Source organism: Rhinichthys klamathensis, unplaced genomic scaffold, assembly GCF_029890125.1.
Source record: "Rhinichthys klamathensis goyatoka isolate OS25496 unplaced genomic scaffold, OSU_Roscu_1.1 h1tg000325l_1, whole genome shotgun sequence".
Lineage (NCBI taxonomy): Eukaryota > Metazoa > Chordata > Actinopteri > Cypriniformes > Leuciscidae > Rhinichthys > Rhinichthys klamathensis.
The window spans coordinates 2,290,830-2,313,060 of record NW_026606840.1 but is presented as its reverse complement, the minus strand read 5'-3'; the positions used below and the strand labels follow the sequence as shown (position 1 = coordinate 2,313,060).

The 22,231-nt window shown below is 40.3% G+C and overlaps 1 protein-coding gene across 1 annotated transcript in view; it reads right to left on the bottom strand.

Annotated features, from left to right (window-relative positions):
- The window catches only part of galntl6 (polypeptide N-acetylgalactosaminyltransferase like 6), a 290,933-nt gene that overhangs the window by 211,823 nt on the left and 56,879 nt on the right, over positions 1–22,231 (bottom strand). Inside the window, exons 3-4 of the mRNA XM_056271845.1 lie at positions 19,468–19,576; positions 1,820–1,958 (exon numbers count right to left, since the gene is read on the bottom strand). Coding sequence (XP_056127820.1) covers positions 1,820–1,958; positions 19,468–19,576 — 248 coding nt within the window. The remainder of the gene's footprint in view (positions 1–1,819; positions 1,959–19,467; positions 19,577–22,231) is intronic.

Sequence of the window (22,231 nt, the reverse complement as noted above, 5' to 3'; positions counted from 1 at the left end):
TTATATTTTAGTTATCGACAACCCAGTAACGAATTGGTCCTCCTTCAGACATTGACTCTTTGGTGCATGGGTAATAGAGAAATTTGTTCTTGCCAAGGGAAAATCCATGGCAGTGGAGACATTCAAAGGAAGGTAATGGTGCAGAGCCGTCTAAGAACAATTAACGATCAATCCATCAAGGAGCTCATTTAGATGGAAGTCTGAAACCAGACTTTCTCCTCCAAATCTTGCTAAATAGATGGACTGTGAACCACACTAATACTGTTGCTCTTTTTTGGCTGTATTCTTTAATACTAATGATAATGCAAGGAGAAGAAAAACCTTTCATTACTATTTGTGCTAGAAAATGTTCTTATAAATGAATGTTCATGTAGCCCAGTAAGAATATGGAACACTACACACTACACAACACAGAAAAATGCTTCAATGGAGTTGAGTATACAGAACGTCTGAGGTTACGACTGTAACCTATGTTCCCTGAGAACAGGGAACGAGGCACTGTGTCAGAACTCTATGGGGAACGATCCAAGCTGCCATGCTGAGGGGAGTGCATGCCAAATTATGGCTGTGACAAAAAACTTAAAAAAAACGCCAGTTTCACTGAAATGCCAAAAACACTCCCCCTTCGGGTCACATAAAGGCTGTCAGTGACAGTATTCCCTACGGCCACTGCCCAAGCTATAAGCCTCAAGGAGGCCCCCGATACAATGAAGGCCTACCAAGGCTGCTCAAAGGCCGGTGGCGTGATTACTGATGAGCGACACCTCGTATCTCTCACGAAGGAGCGGAAGCATAAAAGGAGGAGCGACGACAGTGGAGATCGAGAGAAGAACAGGCCTGAACTTATGTTGTGTTTTGTTTTATTATATGTGACAGCAGTCGTCCATGAGGGAATACTGTCTTTTACTTTCGTTTTGTATTTGTTTATTCTATTATTAAATTGTGTGTTAAGTGTTCGCCGGTTCCCGCTTCATTCTTCCCATAACATCTAACTTTAATCATAATTTTATTCTCAACAATATATAATTGTGACATCTGCCAGCTGAAGTGTCCATAATCTACACCAGAGGGCACTCCTCCCGACTCCTGGGCTATCTCATGATGAACTTCAACTCCCATTACCCATTGCCTGGACTCATTATGTTGTGATTAAATTCAGCTATGTCAGAAGCTTGTTATTTGCTTGTTAAGCCCTGCCTATATAAGCCCTGTGTTTTATTTCGTCTCTTTCGTTGCAAAGTCTTATTAGTGTTGCCATCGCATTTCTGTGCACTCTTTCTGATTTTCCCATGTAATGGTTTTGACTTTCTGCCTGGATTTCCCTGTTTGCCTGTGTTTTCTGGCTGGTTATTGTTTGGATAGTTTGCTCCTTGGTTTTGACCCTTCGCCTATATTTTGAACTTGATTGTGAATTACCCTAATAAAGCTGCATGTGGATCCTCAACTGTGTCAGAGCAGTTTGTGACAATAATTGACAGGGACTACTGATGGTCAAAGATGCTTGAGGTAAAATCTCAAAGCTTTATGCTCCCAGTTTTATAAGTAAATGAGCTAAAAACCTTATGGTTATGCCTGCTCTTCCTTGTTTTTATGCAATTTTACAGCAAAAGGTACACTAACAAAAAATATATAAGCCTTGAAATCATTAAATTAATCAATCCTAATTAAATTAATTGCTCATTTAGGACAAAATCATTAATTAAACACATTGCATAAGTATTGCCTGCCATGGATCGTTAAAACACTGATGTCTAGCTCAAGCTGTGCATCTCTGGAGGCTGGTAACTGTGAACATGCTGTGAGAATCAGCTATACTTACTTTGGATGTCTGATGTCAGGAAGAGAGCGGTCCAGAGCAATATTGTTGCTGACGTAGATGTTGAAGCCGTTCTCTTTGTATACTGAGTCATCACACTCGTCCTCTACGAGTGGGTATGGTTTCCCATGCTCCCCTTTTCCTGAAACAGATGCAGTCTGACATCAGCAATGTAGGGTATGGACCAATTAGACACACACTAATTATTCATTATATACAAAGGTTTATGAAACTCCAAAACTAACATCCCAAATGAAACAAACACACTGGCAGAACCAGGGTGTCCTGTTACATTGAGACTGATAACAGACTTTTATGACCCCAAAAAGGAATGTGGCCACATGTGCAAGAAAGAGACAATGGGAAGACAGAAACCCTCTTTAATACAAACTTTGCTGCATTAGTCATATGCCTCCCAGAAACTGTGTGAATGATTTAGTGTTTTGTGTACTTTTAAGTACTATTATGTATAATACTACGGTATGTATTTGATTGGTATGTATTTGGTTGTACAACCTACCAACGGGCAATGTAACCTCACCTGTATCATGTCTCCTACCTAATTAATCCTCACCTAATGACTCACACTTTGATGTACATCACATTTCTTTAGAATGCACTGTGGATTTGTTATATCTATCTGATCATTACTGAACAGAAAAAGGGTGAAGCTTTTTCTTTTGGAGTCTTTGGACAAAGAGTCATAAAAATCTCCCCCAGATGAAACTCCCGCCAGAGAGTCCACTCCTCTAAATGGTAAAGCAAACTGAGAGAGGAGGGATCTTCTCAGCGTTATTTAGGGACAGTCCACAGCGACCGCCCTCTCCCTTGGTTCTCTCATCTGGCCGCAAACACACTGCTGATACGGGGAGGAACCCCTCCCCCCAGGGCCCAGCAAGCCATGCTTTCATGCTCTCAAAAGGGAGTCAGACTGCCTTTACTTCAATCCAGAAAACTGCTCACCCTGGACCCACATTCAGGATGGAGAGAGAAGACTCTCTCACAAAGAACCAAGGACAATCTCAGGAGTTTGGAACCACGACTCCAATCACCCACTCTTCCGACTTCCTCACTTCTCCTGAGTGCTCGGCGCGGCCTCAACAGGGCCCAGGGCCCAGGGCCCCAGGCCTTGATGTGCTCATGGAGAAAGATAACTTTCAAACAACTTCCACTTGACACCGCCGGAACCCTCAACGACTTCAATTCTCCACAACTTCAAGAATTGTTCCCACTACAAATGCAAGTATTCAATTCAATGAAATGTGAAAATGAAATGTTGTTGGTTCTTCTCAGTTAGATGGATCTGCCCCATCGTCCCCTCTCCTTTCCAATCTCATTCGATCCCTTACCTATTTATGTATTTATGTGTATCTGTACATATATGCACATATGTTTGTTTAGTTTATTTATGATTTAGTTAATAAAACTTGTACATAATATGTATTTGGTTCTGATTCGCTTGCAATACGGAGTCCCTTTACGATTTAGATTTTTGCTACAAGCTCAAAGCGCTGTATAAGCTAAGAAATGACTATTCTTCTGTTGCCATGGAAGGTAACTGTTTCTTAGAATAAATGAATAATCAAAGAGCTAGTTGAACAAACTGATTAATTGATTGTAAGATTAATGAAGCCATGCCAAGTTAATCCAATTAACTGACCCCAAATATTCATAATTAATAATAACAAGTTATTATTGATTATTAATATTTCATATAGCTGATCCTTTACAGCAACCATGCTGAACACAGCCAGGACGTTGGCAAAGTGAGCATGTGTGTTCTAACAATGGCACATATCATCACTCCAAAGATAGAAAGTGCCACTGTGAGAACTGACAGTTTATTTTATTATTATTATTATATGACTGAACAGCTGAAGCAGCTTAACCAATGAGCCTGGCCTTTTGCTGAATGCTGACCAGACATACTCTAGTATGAAGGCTTAACATGCTGACTGAGTTGCTGGCTCTGCAGTGTACATTCTGGTCCCAGCCACTTTCCACTGTGTCTGCCTGTCAAAGTTGATGGAAACCCAACTTATCATTAAAGTTAGGGTGTCTTCACACCAGGAAAGTCCGATAGTTCACTTGCTTTGGTCCGGACCAAATCTTTTTTTTTTTTTTGGTACGGTTCGCTTTCACACTGCTCTTTTTGCAAGTGAACCAAAATTTGAAAAAACAAAACCACACGTGTGCTAAGGTCGTCCATTCATTGGACAAGGATTCTCAAGTAGGGAAATCAGGAAGTGCAAAAAAGGCTCAGCATGGAGATATTTCGTACTGCAATATTTGTTATTTTACTAATTTTGTGTTATTCTGTACAAACGCAATATGAAGAAACTGCGCAGAAGACGGATAAGGTATAAAGTTTTCATTCATAGAGATGGGCTATGTTCACACATTCAAATAATGAGATTCTTATTGTATATACTGCTAACAAGTGCTGTCAATGTTAACGCTTGCGATTAAGTTTGTCCAGTTTAACGCAGCATCATCCTTGTATTGTAACTATCGTTACATTATATGAACTGCAAAAGCTTTTTTTGCATCTATGCGCGATTAGACTAAAGAGAACGCTCTGTATGTGAATGTCCTGATGCACACACTCATTCATTCATTCCTTTCCAATGATGCACACACACGACGCGCAGAAAGACGCGCAACAGTATCGTGTGGCCAGACAGCGCGCCGGAATGGAATTCTCTTTCGCACTTGAACAACAATAACACAAACCATTATGCCAAAATCTCCGACTACGGAAGTCTGTTAACTCAAAGGCGCAGTGCTTTCTTGCAATTGGGTCGGTTCATGTTCACACCGTAAACGAACCGTACCAGAGTTCGTTTGGAACCGTACCGAGACCACCTCTTCAGCTGGGTCTCGGTTCGGTTGTTTGGTCCGCACCCGAGTTCGATTGCTGTATTCACACCTGCCCAAAAGGTCCGCACCAAGGGGGGAAACGAACTAGAGTTCGATTCAATCGAACCAAACAAGGCAGGTGTGAATACACCCTTATATTCAAATAAAAAGTATCTACTCACCCTCATGTGCTGCTCTTTTCCATACAACAAAAGTGTATAGAAACTACAGGCATAAATTAGTTTTTATAACTTGTAGTCTTGACCAAATGGATGAATCAGCTACTTTTAAAAGTGAGAAGAGCAGAATCTTTAGAATTGTGACGAGGTACAAAAAAGTGTGTGTATTATATATACTCAAAAGTGGAGACTTGTGACGTCACAGGGCAGCGAAATACCACTTTGCAGAAGATCAACGCCTACGTCTACATCACCGAGTTTTTGCCGCCGCTCACTGGAGCGTTAGTGCATTGTGACATGAGAACGAGAAAAGATCGACACAGGATCAATACCATTACCTTCCAACGGATCCTAATGCTAGGAAAGGTTTTTTTTTTTTTTTTTTAACAATGTGAATGTCTCAGCAGTGCATTGTTAGTATTCGGTACATTTCACTGTGGATTATTTAGTAATTCAGTCGTAGTTTCGACGCAGACTTTGCAAACAGACTTTTACGATATGGATCTGCCAGCCACAAACATGGAAGTAACCATATTTATTCCAATGCCTGATCTGTGATCAGTGATTTCTGATGTGTAATCAAGTTCAGACATTTACTCTTTCTCTCAAAATCGTTCAATACTGTTTATGCTTCAGTAAATCAAGCCAGTGACTAAAATATCAACTTCACATCGTTTATCTTAGTAGAATGAAAATAATCTTATTTAAACTGTGATTAAAATATATACAGAAAGTGATCAAAGAACGATCTCTTTCCAATCGCTTAAGCTGTCAATCACACAGTGCGAGTTTATCTGGACACTTGCCAGAACTTGTTATGAAATCAATGAAGCTTTCACACTACACAACGAAGCTCTTACTGTATTTACATCGTGTTTGCATTGTTATTTGGCAAAAGCATTCGTGAGAGTGCAGAAATTGCATTGCAATGATAAGATATTTTCATTCACGCGATCAACAGACTGTCTGTCATCTGCTCAATGCTCATCACTGCAACCTTTCATGAGATGGGAATAGATCTAAATACTTTAAAAACTTCCCACAATTCTTTAATCTCGATAGCTGTAATAGTAAAAACGTAGTAAAAGATTTCGAGAGAGAAAGTTCCACATGTAATGCTAGCTATTTCATATGTAAAGATGTTAGCCAATCATAGCAGTGGGCGTTTACACTGAAGTCTCACAGGCACAGCAGACACGCCCCTTCAAACCAGAGGCTAAAATCAGGGTAGGAAAAATGCCTTTTATTTCTAAATTATGAAAAATGTTGATGTAAAAATCATACTAACATTATAAGGGCACCCCAGGAAACATTATAAATAAAATAATCCAGTTCATGTCCTCTTTAATGCAGAGCTAGCCATGGATCATCTCGCTTATACCATAGTCATTTGCGAGCATTAACAAGAAAGCTGAACATTGATGTCGGCAGCCCAATATTTGACCACAAGGGTAATAAATTATGGTTATTTTTGTCAGCTATAGCTTGTTAGATCTAGCATTCTGTCTGCTTTAAATCAGACACAGATAAAGTAGTGCAGTAAGATTATTTGAAAATATTTATTTATTTGAATTAATACAATTATAGCATGTATTTAAATTAATTATTTAATTAATTATTTAATCTCGAGAGAGAGAGAGAGAGAGAGAGAGAGAGAGAGAGAGAGAGAGAGAGAGAGAGAGAGAGAGAGAGAGAGAGAGAGAGAGAGAGAGAGAGAGAGAGAGAGAGAGAGAGAGAGAGAGAGAGAGAGAGAGAGAGAGAGAGATGGGTGTGTGAATTGTCTGTGTCTGTGCAGAATCTACTAATAATGAAACAACGAGATTCAAAAACTTCAAAAACAGTTATGTTACCCCCTCATTGCAGAGAAATATGTAGCAATTGAGTAATAAAGCTATTTGACTGATAAAAATTGCGGAGCAGCTTTGATACGTTTCCGTGCACCTGAATGTTTCTGTGTGAGCAGTGCGATCTTCGATCTCTCTCTGTGTGTGTGCGTGTGTGTGTGTTCTACAAGGAAAAAAAATATCACCTGAGCTTTGTCAGAAGGGTGAGTAGATGGGGGTTTTCATTTTGTGCAAGTTATCCCTTTAAAGTGCTAAAAACAAGTCTGAAGTTTTGAGATGACATGCATCCTTTGATGAAACATGAAAAAAGCACTGCAGTAGCAAAGTAGGCTGCACAGCACTTTTTCATCAGAAATGATTCTACTTTGAATGGTTTTCTTATGTCCTGAGTAAGTAATTGACTGAACAGTAGGGGTGTAACGATATTTGAACCGACCGAAAAACCGTGATACACCACCCACGATACGTATCGCGATACTCTCATGGCGAACCGAACACGCCCCGCCCCCTGCTGCCCCGCCCAGCCCCGGCTCATTGCACCTCATTGTGTTATGTGTACACAACGAATAGGGCTGTTGCCTAACCACCATTAACGACATATAATCGCAATAAGCTCAGTGTTTTGTTACTTTTGATAATAAGCAAGGTGTAATCTTTCAATTTATGTCTATTTGATCACGAAATGTAAACAATAAATGCCGTTTTGGCGCTCTTAGATGTGGCGTGACAGATATCACTGTATGCATGCGGCAGCGCGGAGCGCGATCATCTCTTCCTCAGTTACAGAATAAACATGAATAGACAACCGAAGGTATGTTGAAAGATACAGTATACTTACTGAAAGGCATCATAACTCGTGTAAACACTCAATCAGTGTTTCAACAGCGGAAATACGTCAATAAAACGCTTAGTTTTTCACATAGCTTTATATTTACCTCAGGCAAGTCATTCAGTGTCCACAGCTTGCTGGTTCGCTAACTCTTTCACTAAATAAATGGTATATATTAGCCTATATATTATATTTTACTTAACCTGTTTATGATATCTTGATTATTTAATGTATGTTTAAAATAGTTGTCATGAAAATAACAGCAACTGTGTAAATTATTATATAACATTAACAAATTAGAGTAAAAACATGTTAATGCAAAAATTGCCTTATGTGTAGTTTACATGTTTTCAGACAATTTGTTATTTGAGTGTTGATTATTATTATATCATTTAGGCTAAAAGTCTAGGCTCTATTGTTAAGCTTTAATGTTATAGTAATGTGCAAGTAAGGGCTGTAGTTTACAGCATTAGCAGATAATTTTGTTATCCTTGAGAAACGTTTACTTGTAATTGAATTAATTTAAAGACAAGGACACAATTTGTTCATTAAAGCACTGTTTAATAAAAAATAAAAGAACCGAACCGAACCGAGACCTCAAAACCGTGGGACGAACCGAACCGTCAGGTTTGTGTATCGTTACACCCCTACTGAACAGTGCCACTAATATTACCCTGAGAACAGCTGCTTGCCTGAATCATTGACCAACATTTTATCCTCTCCCGAATGTTTAAATGTCAAATGGATACTGACATCTAGCATCCCCAAAACAGCTCTCAAACATCTAAGTACCAACCTTCATATGCAACAGGGAAGTAGGCTATTTTCTGTGAATTTCTGTGAATGTGTGACTTCTGATTCATTAGGCACTATAAGTAAATAACTAGAAGATAAACAAAGTGTAGTAAACCTTAACTATTTGCACAACTATTTGCAATACATAGTGTTTATAATTATGACAATACATTAAAATAATATGAAAAGAAGTTCTAGTTTGCAATATCAAGTAGCATAACTAGCTGTTCGGTACAGCTAAAAACCAGGCATATTCAATGTACAAATGGCCGTGTCCACTTTTATGTTAAAAATAAGTTGGATAGACACACTTAAAAATAAATAAATAAATAAATAAATAAATAAAAAACATAGCACTCAGGCTTTTTTTATTTGTCATCAGTGTAACCACCAATTGATTGAAAAAAAAAAAGCTGTTTAGACTGTTTCCCCTGTATGTAAGCTTGTTTCCGCCATGGAAAAAAAAAACTTTTTTATCTCACAATTGATAGACTTTTTTTCCTATCAATGATATATCTCTCAATTTTAACTTTATAACTCACAATTGTGACTTTATATCACACAATTCTGACATAACTCGCAACTGCGACTTTAAATTAAAAAAAAGTCAGAATTGCGAGATATAAATCACAATTGTGGGAAAAAAAAGTCAGAATTGTGAGATGTAAATCACAATTGTGAGGAAAAAAAGGCAGAATTGTGAGATAAAAGTTGCAATTATCTTTTTTTATTTTTTTTATTCCGTGGCAGAAAAAAAGTTCCACCTTTGCTATATTCTTCCAGAATAAAATATGTTCTAATTATTCAAGAGAATGCTATTCCAAAAAATTTATCAATGTAGTTTTTACTTTACTTGGAACCAATTAAAGGACTCATTGACAAACTAATATTCCATATCCAAGCCAAACGGTTTTACTACAGAGTACTGATAGCAATATTCTCTCATCTATCTGTACGGGAGATTTGAAACTGATCAAAATGTTAATTACTTCTCATGCTGCTGCTTTAAACAAACTTCATAACTGAAAATATGATATTTACAGAGGGTATTGGTTTTTCCAACATTCCACCTTTGATTCCCATAGTCCTATGGGGAATTTATTCATGAAAGTCTGAAGTCAAAACCAAACCACCATCCTATCAGTGTAATTAATGCATTGTGACAGATCTTTTGTCTGATATCTTGCTGAGAACAGAAAATTCAATGCAAGACATCCTCTTTGATGTGCACTAAGTAGAAAGTATAGAACGTTTCCAAAACAAAACAACTTTGCCTTTTTATCAAATGCATCTAGATATTTTCATATTTTGATGTTACTTGACAAACAAAACAAAAATAATCAATGGCACACAAAAACTCAATGGCACAAATGGTATGCATGTGTAATGTTAGTATTATTTAAACTACATGCATTTTTACCAGAATTAGAGAAAACTCAACACCATTTAATGACTATTAATTCAAGTGAGAAATGAAAGCTTTAGCATAAGTTCTGTCAGGAAGACTTAATTACTAGGGGTGGCACGGTACATGAAAAAACATCCGAACCGTTCGGTTCGGAGCGTGTGTGTCTCACGGTTCGACGCATGCGCAATGTAGCCTCGTGCCCATATGTGACCTCAGACGTGTTTCCTTTTCGCGCGAAATAAGACGTGTGTGAACATACATATGAGGCTTGTTCGACTTGAACCGGTGCTGCACAGAGCGATCGGTGAATGACATCAAAGTACCGCGAGCACGACGGCTCCATATGCTTTTCAATCACTCTCGCGGTACTTTGATGTCATAAACCGATCGCTCAGTGCAGCGCCGGTTCAAGTCGAACACGCCAGTAAAAGTGGAGTATGGAGTGCTGCAGGTCACGGCACGTGGAGAAGTGGCAAGTGGGAGAGATAAGGAAGACTAACCGGAGTTGGAGGATGCGCCAGCGTCGTATAAGTCCGGTGTGGGGAACATTTTGGATTTCATGTTATGATATTTAAATATATAACAGCTACAGTGGCACTTTAAGTTTAGATAAGAACTCCAGTCATATGTTTCCAAATACTGCACTTTAAAGTCCCCGTGAACCGGAAGTTGCAAACGACTTTTCTCCAGTGTTGTGACGTATTTCCGAGAGAAACGGAATACTAAATGAGGCAAAATGGTGGGTGTGGCTTTTTTCCCCAACTAGCACCTGATTGGATCTAGAAAAGTAGGTGTTTTCATTCAGCCTGTCTACTGTCAGTTGGAGGGGCGTGGTTACGGATGTTAAGAAGACGCCCAAACCGTGAAACCTACGTCATCAGGCAAGGTCCTCCAACGCAGAGGGGAGGGGAAATTTCAGATTTTGATTAAAGATTACGAAGCCAAAAAAAAATTTCGTGTGGATTGACTTGCATGGATGAATTGTTCACCACAAAACGATCAATTTAGGCAAACAAAGTAAGTATGGTCAACTTTGAATTCATGGGGACTTTAAATTCAAGTGAAAAAAGTGTCAGGGACTCTCAGGGAATAGAAGCATTGTTGATACTGTTTTTGTGTTGAGGTTGAACTTATGTTTCACTTTATGATTATGGCCTTTTCTGTTGCTATAGCCTAATTATAGGCAATTATGTTTCATGTGTTTTGACTTATTTAAAAGACAGAGTTTTAAGAGTTCCTCTCTTTTTCTTTTAAAATATAACATTTTTGTAAGAGCTACACTTTGTTGGTAGTTTGATAAATGCAAGTTAATTTTTAATCTTTGTGTGCTAAAAATGCACATGAGTTCCTGTAGAGATAGTGATACACATTCTACTTTTTTTGCCAAATAAACGAAAAGCATGTCATCAATGTCTTCTCTCTTGCTGTATCAAAATCTCACCTAGCTTTCCTCGGAGATGGTCCCAATAATGTGCTTAAAGTCAAGTCAAATTCAGTTTGTGCATGATTGCATGATATAACATTTTTGTTAATACTGTATCCGAAATTGTGGATAATTAATCTATATATCATATGCTGAAGTACATTTCTGGAGTGTTAAAGATTAAAAGAAAAAATAACAACAAGAACCATAAAGAACCGAAAACCGTGACCCTAAAACCGTGATACGATACAAACCGAACCGTGGGTTTGGTGAACCATGCCACCCCTATTAATTACTACAAAAAACTACATTACTTAATTACTACATCTATCCAATCATGTCCTAATACTTGCTGTATAAAAGATTGGCACTTACACATGTTTAAGTTCGCAGATGCAATTACCAATTACCTCCACCCTCCCCACCACCAGGATGGTCCTGTCCATACCTCCCCGGGGGTCGGCTGCGCCCCTGCCTTCATCTTCAGGCAGGAAATGCAGATCTGCTACCCTCGGATTATGCACTACGGACAGGGCCAACGACAAAGAACTTTATAAATAGTTGCTTGCTGGGCTGTCAATAAATTAATGCTTTGTACATTATTCTATCTCCCGAGTCTTTCTGGTAGAACTATAAGAATGGTAAATACAAAGTTTTGAAATTATGTTATTATTAACACCTACTTTCTCACATGCTTTTGCCAGCTCTTGGACTCATTGAGAGAATAATCCACCAAAACAGATAATTGTCTGTCTGTGGCAGTATGTATGCATGCATGTATTTTTAAACATACAGTTGTGGTCAGAATTATTTGCAGCCCTGGTAAATATGATCAAAGATGGCTGTAAAAATAAATCTCCATTGTTTATCCTTTTGATCTTTCATTCAAAAAGTTCGCAGAAATCGAACCTTTCATTGAAGTAAAACAATTGTAAGTGGTGGGAAACTCACATTTTGAAATACATGTTTTCCTCCAATGCATGTTGGCCACAATTATTGGGGCTCACAGATTTCAGGTTGAGTATCTCTCGCTCGTAGGCGGCTGACGAGAGTGAGCCGCTGGAGGATGAATCGATCTCTCTCGCGGCATCCAATTAAAGCAGCCAAGACGAGCAGGATGTGGCTGTTGAGATCGACAAGGTTTCTGATGTTCCTGCCCCGCATATGATGAGTGTTTCACGGTGTGGGCTTTGTCTTGTCTGTCACATGTTTCCGTGTTTGTCATGTGATCCTGCTATGTGTCTTGTCATTTGTTAATTGTTTGCTCAGTGTCCACAGGTGTTCCTTGTCTTGTTTATTAGTCTCCCCAGGTGTCTCGGATTAACCACGCCCCCTTGTTATCTTGTTTAGCTTGTCTGCTTGTGTATTTATACCTCTGTGTTTCAGTTGTGGTTTGTCGGTCGTTGTAGCTGTTTTGCTGTTCCTTGTTCCGTGTTCTGAGTGCCGTGTTCCGAGTTCCGTTGTTCACCCTGGATTACCTGTTTGTTTCATTAAAGTAGTGCTTGCACTTGGATTCTCTCTCCGCTTCATTGCTGCCTCATCGTTACAGAGAGCTGCTGGACGTTATGTCTCACGCTACGGAGAGATTAGATCTGTCCTTGGAAACGAGAGAAGTGCAAGCTCTCTCGCAGCCACCTTGATGAATGCTTCCTGACGGGACATAACCCACCAGTTTGTATGACTCTTCCCTTTCTCCCAGATCTTCACACTGAGGTGCGGAGATCTTGGGGAAAGCCATATTCTGCAAGCATCCATCATTCAAATGTAAACTATGCAGATGTGGAGGGGATGCAGGAATATGGGTATGTGTCAATGCCTCCGGTTGAACCTCCTTCCCCACCCTCCCACCCCCCCTCTTCCAATCCCCTGACTGAGGTCAGGTGGGGTTCTGACGCATGTTACAACTGTTCCTTAAGCTGGACCTATGATGTGTTTTGCAGTACATGTATACTTCTGCCTCTCTGTTGGTTCGGCACAGTGGTTGGGAACACAATGTCAGACCCAGTACGGCTTGCTAGGCAAAGTGTTAGGTTGCTAGGCTCTCGGTGAGCCTCCCTGGCTACTGTCTGTCCTTAATTGGAGCATTGCTAGGCCTCCTCTCACCATAGAGAGTCGTCCTTTGAGTCCTCAGCTCACCACAGCTCCGCTTAAACAGCGTTATGAGTCATAGGCTCTCGTGAGCCTCCTTGGGGGCTGTCTTATGCGTGAACACCCTCTCGCTTATAAGGGCATTGAGGCTTCAGTTCTTAGAGCTCGGAAACATGTATTACGGAGTAGCAGGCCCACTTGGACCTCATTGGTGCTCCTGGAATGGTAGTGTTATCCGGCTCTGCGCCCCTGAGCTCCACCCGCTTACGGATGTCAAGTGCCAGGCATGTTTTCAGCCTCCTTGACAGGCTTTGAATGGAGCACTGAGTAGGGCGGAGCGCTAAGTAGGGCGGTGCGCTGAGGCCTCAGTCCTGTGAGCTCAGTGAATGGCCATGTGGTTAGGCTCTCTGTGAGTCTCCTTGGCCACTGCACTTAAATAGCTCAGCCGGGATAGCAGTTCTAAATAGCTAAACTCCAGGCGAGACTCTGAGCCTCCTTGGTTACTGGCTGCACTATGGAGTGTTGTTAGGCCTCATCTCGCTATAGAGAGTCGATTTTAGAGGCCTCCGCTCCTCAGAGCTCCGCCTGGATAGCAATATCAAGTAGCTAGGCTCACTGTGAGCCTCCTTGGTAAGATGTATTAGGTGTCGGACGTAAGTAGGCCTCCTCTCACATTGAGAGTCATCATGTTGAGGCCTTCATCCTCAGAGCTTGACCAGGCAGCCAGGCTCTGCTAGGATAGTAACTGCCAGTTGTAGGCTCTCTGTGAGCCTCCTTGCAATATGTCCTGAGTGTGGGGCGTTGTTAGGTCTCTTCTCGATTTAGAGAGTCATCATGCTGAGACCTCCACTCCTAGAGCTTGGCCAACCTGTTTGCTAAGTCGTTAGGCTCTCTGTGATCTTCCTTGGCTATGATGAGCGTTGTTCAGCCTCCTCTTGCTAGAGATAGTTATCTTGTTGAGGCCTCCACTCCCCAGAGCTCTGCTAGGATAGCCGTTTGCGAGTTGTAGGGCCTCTTTGAGCCTCGTTACAAGGTATCCTGAATGTTGGGCGTCTCCTCTCGTTTTGAGAGTTGTCATGCTGAGACCTCTGCTCCTAGAGCTCAGCTATGTTTGCTAAGTTGTTAGGCTCTCTGTGAGCCATCTTGGCCACTGTGAGCATTGTTAGGCTTCCTCTCGCTAGAGAAAGCTATGTTTTTTGAGGCCTCCGCTCCGCTAGGATAGCAATTGCGAGTGGTAGGCTCTTTGTGAGCCACCTTGCAAGATGTACTGAGCATGGGGCGTTGTTAGTTCTCTTCTCGTTTTTGAGAGTCATCATGCTGAGGCCCCCACTCCTAAAGCTAGGCTAGGTGGAAGGGTAGTACACTACGTTTAAGGCTCTTCTTTAGCTCTTCTAAGCTTTTTACTGCCTTGGGTTAGAGAGTTGCTAGGCCTCTTGTTTGAGGCCTCCACTCTGTCTGATAGAAGTTCTGAAGTTTAGGCTCTCTGTGAGCCTCCTTTGACACTGGCCTGAATATGAACGTAGTTAGGCTTCCTCTCTTTAGAGTCACCCTGTTGAGGCCTCCGTTCTTGAGAAGCTGATTCTCATATGATTATCCTGCTGGTGTGCACCTTAGGGATGAGGACTTTGAGTCCTTCGACTTAGCCAATAGGGCCCTCATCCCTTCAGCATGGCAGCGTGGGTATTCCGTACCCCATAGCGATCCCTAGGGGACGTAACACACATTCCCTTTAGAAAGGGAAAGTCTCATGTTACGCATGTAACCATGGTTCCCTATGCCATACTTTCGGTATTCCTGCACACGTCTCCTTCAGACAAGCAGTGGATAACGTTTTGCACCGATGCCCTTTTATACACTCACCTAGTGACGTCATAGGCTGCTGCCTGCCAATGTCAAGTTCATTGTCGTGTTTAGACTTCAAACACCCGTCATGCTGGAGGCATTCTTCATAGCGACCCCTAGGGGACGCAGCGTCTCATTCCCTATTCTCAGGGAACCATGGTTACATGCCTAACCCGAGATGTTATTTCATAATGTGATTTACCCCCCACTTTCAATTATTTAACTTCAATGAAAGGTTCGTTTTTTGGCACATTTTTTAAATGAAAGATCAAAAGGATAAACAATGCAGATTTATTTTTATAGACATCTTTGATCATATTTACCAAGGGCACAAATAATACTGACCACAGCTATGTGTGTGTGTATGTGTGTGTGTATTACATATATAAACTTTACATATGTAAACTTTCATTTAATGTATCCCTTAGTGCATTTCAGCACAAAGTCATCTCGCTGTGACGTGTATAATTACAATAACCTCACACCCACTCATCTGGCATTTTCTGGCATGATAACAGAGTTAAACAGAACATTTAAATCATAATGCAAAATTACAGATTTTAATACTCCTACGCAGAAGCTCTTAGTGTGTACATGTGTTTGCCTCTTAAAAGCATTGTACAAAAGCTCCATGCAGTGTTTATTATTGTTATCAGAACTTTTGGGGCAAAGCTTCAGCATTGTGAGTTTGATCACTGACAGGCAGTGTGCATAACAGAAGCAAAATATGTATTTTTTTCAGCTAGTGTAATTGCACAACCAGCATTATATCTGATAAATACTTTATCTGCATTGGATTAGCTAGACCTCTGCTCTGTGTCTACTCGCAAATTTCATAATGAAATGTATATAACAATTTTAAACACCAGGATCTTCACACTTGAATATTATTGAATGTCACTCTCATTGTGATTTGTCTGTTAGATGTAAATTTCCCTGCATGTTGCTTCTTCAAAGTGTCAAATAATTTTGCGCACTTATAATATATATATTTGACAAGGTTCGAATTGTTCAGAGTATCTCTGAAACGGCATGGCTTGCGGGTTGTTCCTGGTCAGCAGTGGTGAAAATTTACCAAAAGTGGTCCAAGAAGGGACAAACCACAAACTGGCGACAGGGTGTTGTGCACCCAAGACTTATCAATGCATGAGGGTAATGAAGGCTATCCCATCTGGTCCGAACCAACAGAAGGTCTACTGTGGTACAATTCACACAAAATGTTAATGATACGGGAATGTGTCACAACAGACAGTGCATCGCCTGTGTATGGGGCTTACTAGTCACAGACCAATTAGAGTGCTTATGATTACCCCTGTCCACCATCGAAAGCACCAATGGGCAGACAAGCATAGGAACTGGACCTTGGAACAGTGGAAGAAGTTTGTTTGGTCCGATGAGACCCGTTTTGTTTTACATCATGTGGCCAGCTGTGTTTACCTGGGGAAGCGATGGCACCATGATGCACTGTGGGAAAACAACAAGCCGGTGGAGGGAGTGTGATGCTGTTCTGAGGGAATGTTCTGGTGGTACAACCTGGGTCAGACCATTCATGTGGAAGTAAATTTGACATGCGCCACATACATTGTTGCAGACCAGGTACACCATTGGTGTTCCCTGGTGGATTTGGCCTCTTTCAGCAGGATAATGCACCCTGCCACACTGCACACATTGTTCAGGAATGGTTTGAGGAACACGATGAAGAGCTGAAGGTGTTACCCTGGCCTCCAAATTACCCAGATCTAAATCTAGTTGAGCATCTGTGGGATGTGCTGGACCAACAAGTTAGATCCACGGCAGATCCACCTCGCAACCTACGTGTACTATATGTTTCAGCAGTAATCTAAATAAATAAATAAATAAATCATGTTTGGAGTTGACAGCTTTAATACTCAGATCCTCACCGATACTAGCATTGTAATTTGTTGGCCATGTTCAAAATGATCTGGGAAGATCCTTTACTCGTCTTCTCTGGCATTCATGTACTACCATCTCCAATGAACTAGATTCCATGAAAAATTAGCGGGTGGATTTTTATAATAGATGCTGCTATCATAAGCTTTGTCACAACAGATGGTGTGCACTGAAAGCCCTCTGATAGAATAATGCAGCATGCTCTAACGTGGAGGGTCAACACAGAACAGTTGGGCAGAGTGGGCCATATGCAGAAGGACATGGTCCTGCCAACAGGCGCCAGAAAAGCCATCCTCCCTCTAATCTGACAAATCTCCCTGCCTAATACAGTGACTTTTTTTTTTTTATTCCAAAGGGCTATAAAACAAGCCTCTTTCTGGGGACCTCTTTTTATACATATTAATCTGCAGCCAAATAACTTTAACCTGAAGGACACAATTATTTGATTTCCTGATCACTTCCATTTAGAATTGGGGATTTAAAGGGATTCTATGCAGTTTTTTTAGCTTAACTGAACAGCTTCAGAGTTATTGAAATGGTTATATGACTTCTTTCGGGTTGAATGGTGGGCCACGCCCACCATTCATGGTATCACTCATGGGCCACGCCCCCTCCCCTGGCGAAATGGGCCTGCCACCATGGCTGGAAAAAATCCTAGAGGAAACACTGTGATATCAGCTCTCGCGATGTAACATATTCCTTTACGGCACTGCACACATACACACCCCCATCCAGGAACAATGTAGAGAGGGATGGAGTTTGTCACACTATCGTCATGGCTGAGCCGGCATATAAGATGCAGAAAGCTAGGAAAGCATTGTCGGAGGAACAGAGAAAGAGGAAACGGCAGACTGAACGAGCGAGGAGTCAGGCACGACACGAGCATAGGCGTAATTTGCGGGTGTGAAATGTCCCCATTGAAACATCTCGCGGCACGGATAACATCTCCAGTTAACTCTAGTAGAGCATTCATTTCGTTCGTTTGTTAAATAAGAGGCGATCTGAAATGTGTTGTTTTTGAAATCAAGTGACCAATGTGCTTGCCGCTCATAGACTGTTGCCGCTGCGATCAGTGGCGTGGATACAGTGTTCTGTTGTGACGCGCATAGTCTTCACACGGACGCGCGCCTCAATCCGTTGCAGGAACTGAGAGACTCTCTATATTTGTTACGGTGAAATCACAAAACCTAATGCACAAAAAACTTGTCCATGCTTGATATACAATCACTAATAAACAATCGGTTTTGATGAGGAAAATAAACTATACTACTAGTACGGATTAGAACCCAGAACCTCTGACACACTTGGCAAAAGTTCTGCCACTGGACCATTAAAGTTTATGGGGATAATTGTCGGATCTATGTATTTAATCACGTGAAAATTCTCACCACTAACAACATATATTAGATCTCATTAAACGACAAATTAAACACAATGTACTATTGTATACTATGTAACACGTCACGCCATGTCACGCTCTGCGTGAGTGGTATTTACAAGTTCTCCACAGCGACTCTAGGGGTCACTGTTTGACAAAAATGGGATTCCTGCCTGGTGTCCCTTTAAGAGTTTGTGTTTTTTTTGTCTGCAGTTGAAAATTATTTCTAATGTAAAAGCACTGCTATGTCAAAATGTATTCACCCAAAGGGAAATGCAGGCACTTAGAAAATAGAGAGTATGTAAGGAGCAAAAGCAACACAATAACATATATATGGTGACTATCCAGGTGGATGCTGCACATTGGTGATGGTTGAGGAGATTCCCCCTTCCATATGTGAAGCGCTTTGAGAACCCAGAAAAGCGCTATATAAATGTAACGAATTATTATTATAATTATTATTATATTAAAATGTAATTCATGTGAATTTTATCAGATTGCTACATCACATTCAAACATGAACATATGCATATGAGTCTGGTGTTACTGCAGGCACAATACCAATAATAAACTATCCATGTCAGTTATTGACTGATTTATAGTTGAAACTGTAAACAAGTCTAAAATTGGGCAAATTGTGCTTAGCCAAAAACCATATCCTATCGAGTACCTTGGGTCATCCTTAAAAACCGTACGAAAATCACTGGATAAAATAAACACCAAAGTAAGCACCTTGACAGCCATTTATATCCTTAACTGCCGAGGACATAATGCAGCTAAAATTTAACACAGCAAAAAGACACCCTTACATTATTAACCAGCCGTAAATTCAGATGGATCAATAAAGTCTCTTTAGCCACAGGGGCAACCAGTTGATTTACAGAGACAGCTTGGCAGGGATTCTAAAATAATGTCTTACCCTAAATGAAAGCCATAAAGAAAACGTCATCATCATCAAATCATCCCCCTTTAGTCCGGTTGATGTCCTTTATGCTGTGATAATGTGAGGTTTGCATATGCTTTGAAAGGAACAAGTATCAATCATAAGAAAGAAAAGGTCTAATCTGAAATATTCAGTGGATTTAGCGCGCATACCGACACGTTGTTCGTCTTTCCTGATGCTCTCGTTGTCATGCCAGTCTCTTCTTCTTAAACCGTCTGTCCAGGTATAAATGTGACCATCATTTAAGCCCAGTGGAAAGCCCTGTGGAGAAAGAGACACTTTTTTAAGTGAAATATAATGATATACAGATAAAATGTTTGTTTTTTGGGGGGGTTTTTTGGAAACTTCCACATAAAATGCATCTCAAAAGATCCGGTTAAATCAAGTTAGAATTCAAATAAGTTAAAAAATTCAACGAAAAACAACATCATAGTGAGAGGTAATTTAAGTTCAAAATGAAACATCTTCAAGAACTCTCCGAGGTAACTTATTCAGGCCTAAATTGTCCTACAGTATAATGCAATGATCAAAATTTCAATCATAGCTGTTGTTTGAACACACATTAAATTGGCTGAAATCATTGTAGCCAGCAAGTTAAAAAACAAAACAAAAAAAAAACAGAAAGCTTTCCAATCTGATCCATAAACATTACACATAACATTTCAGCCAAAGGTAAAATTATCCTTTAGATACTCCTTTAGAACCCATAATCATTTTAGTAAACACACGCAAGTATTTGCCTTCCTGGTTGGACATCAGTCTGGGATTTTTCAAACCTGGGAAAGCAGAATTGGTGACAACCATCAATTCCATCATGCCAGAACAGCATGTCACAATTTGGTGATTTTTTCTACTTTGGGATTGAAAAAGCATCTCAAAATGATCATGCAGAACGGTAAGAGGTGTGGAGTGGACAGCGCCTGTTTAAGTGCAACTATGCGCTCCTCTGTCTTTCTGACGCCTCTTCTATTTGCGCACTGGGCATTTGCAGGATGTAAAAAGTGGAGCTGTAGAAGGTCTAAGAGGCCCCATTTGATCTACAATTTATCCATTCTCACAGATAGACCCCTGATAACAGCTCCTTTCACTGGTGGTGGGTGCTAATGCAGTGGGGACATACTAGCATGAATGGTTTTGATGAAAGCTCTGAGAGAAGGATTCAGGATGCCATGCTTCAAACATACATCCAGAATAAGTCTACATGCCTTTTAGTGCTTTGTATTTGCGCAAGCTTCACCATAGAAATGCTTCAGGTGAGCAAATTGGAAATGACAGAGGCTATTCACTGAAAATTAATCCGGTGAAAAAGACACAGAGATTTTTAGGGAAATGATTTAGAGTGCTACTTAGCAAAGTGGATTATGGGAGGCAGGTGCTTGGATTCCAGTAGCAGCTCCGAGGATTTGGACGGCTTTTTTTCCACTGTGTTTGTGAATAATTTAAAAACAAAAGCATTGCTTTATTAAGGCCTTAGAGTTTCTGAGAAACAAAAAATTGAATGCAAGCACATTCGAGCTTGGCAGAGGGGAATTTCACTAGAAGAATGTGACATCAACTTGACAATCGCAAAAAGAGAACTGCTGGCAGCAATGTTGGATATCACTCACCCATAGGAATACAGAGGCTTCTGATGGCAAGACTTTGTGGCGGAGCACAGGTGGAGCTTGCATAGGTTATTAATATAATGGTTGACTTAAGTTTGCTGTAAGTAATTTAAATGTAGGCCTTGTCCCAAATGACACCCTCAGCCCTTGAGGTTTATCCTCAGAGTCTATTGTAAAAGTTAAATCAAAGCAGCATAAACAGCTGCATAGATCAGGTTGTGGTCTGCTAGGTGAAAAGTGGCGACAAATGTCCATTGCAAAAATGTGCATATGCATGACAAATCTTTTTTTAAAATGCAGGAAAAAAAACAACACTGCAGATTAACCAATCATCTGAGCCAATTATTTTATTTTCAAATTAATGTCATTTTTATCAGAGTAAAATTAACTAAACACAATATGACGAATTGGTGACTAAGAAATTATCAGTCAAATGACCGTAAAAATATATATATATATAAATATTATCACTGATCACAACTGTTCAATTTGGTCACATAATTGTAATTAAATAACACTTAAGTTTGCATGAAAACACTGACATTGCATCACCCGAAAAAAGGGCATGTTTAACTGCATGATTACTGGAAGTGGTGGAAAAAATTGGTTCAAGCTGGTTTTTTAAAAGCACTACAATTCACAGATGTAAACATACAGTATAGCTAAGACCCAAGAAAAGCTGAATGCCTCAATTTCGCTTTGCAAATCCACAGCTACTTATTTCTCCATGTCCTGTATATAACTCACCCTTTCAAAACGACAGTTTTCAGTTACATTCTTCATTTATGATGGCCTATATCTTGAGCTGTAGGAAGCTGTTTGTCCTCAAGAACTAGACATATTAAAAACATAAAAAGACAACGGACGGATGTAGAAAACAGCACAGCAATCCAGTGTTTCCAATATTCTTCCTGTGTTCCAAAACAGTAGCCGCGTTTCCATTACAGATTTGCGCAAAACTTTTGCGATATTTTCTAAATGTCGATAAAAAAACATTACGAAATGACGGCATTTCCATTAACCGATGTTATGCGATTAAAATGTAATTTTTTTCTCTTGCAATAAGTCATTCCAAAAATCATGGCAACGGATGTTGGTAGGTTTACGTATATCGTAGCCAGCGCACTAGCCATTATTTTTTATCGAAGGAGACGTAGCCGTGTTATCCAAGCATTAATGGCAAGGAAAGCGCCTTATACTTGGCAGCGGCCACGTATTAGGTGTTTCTGGGTGTTTATCCCTCCTATCTGCTTCAAGGTCTTGATAAATTGTGGCATTTCTTTGTTGTTTAGAATACAGAATTCCCATAATT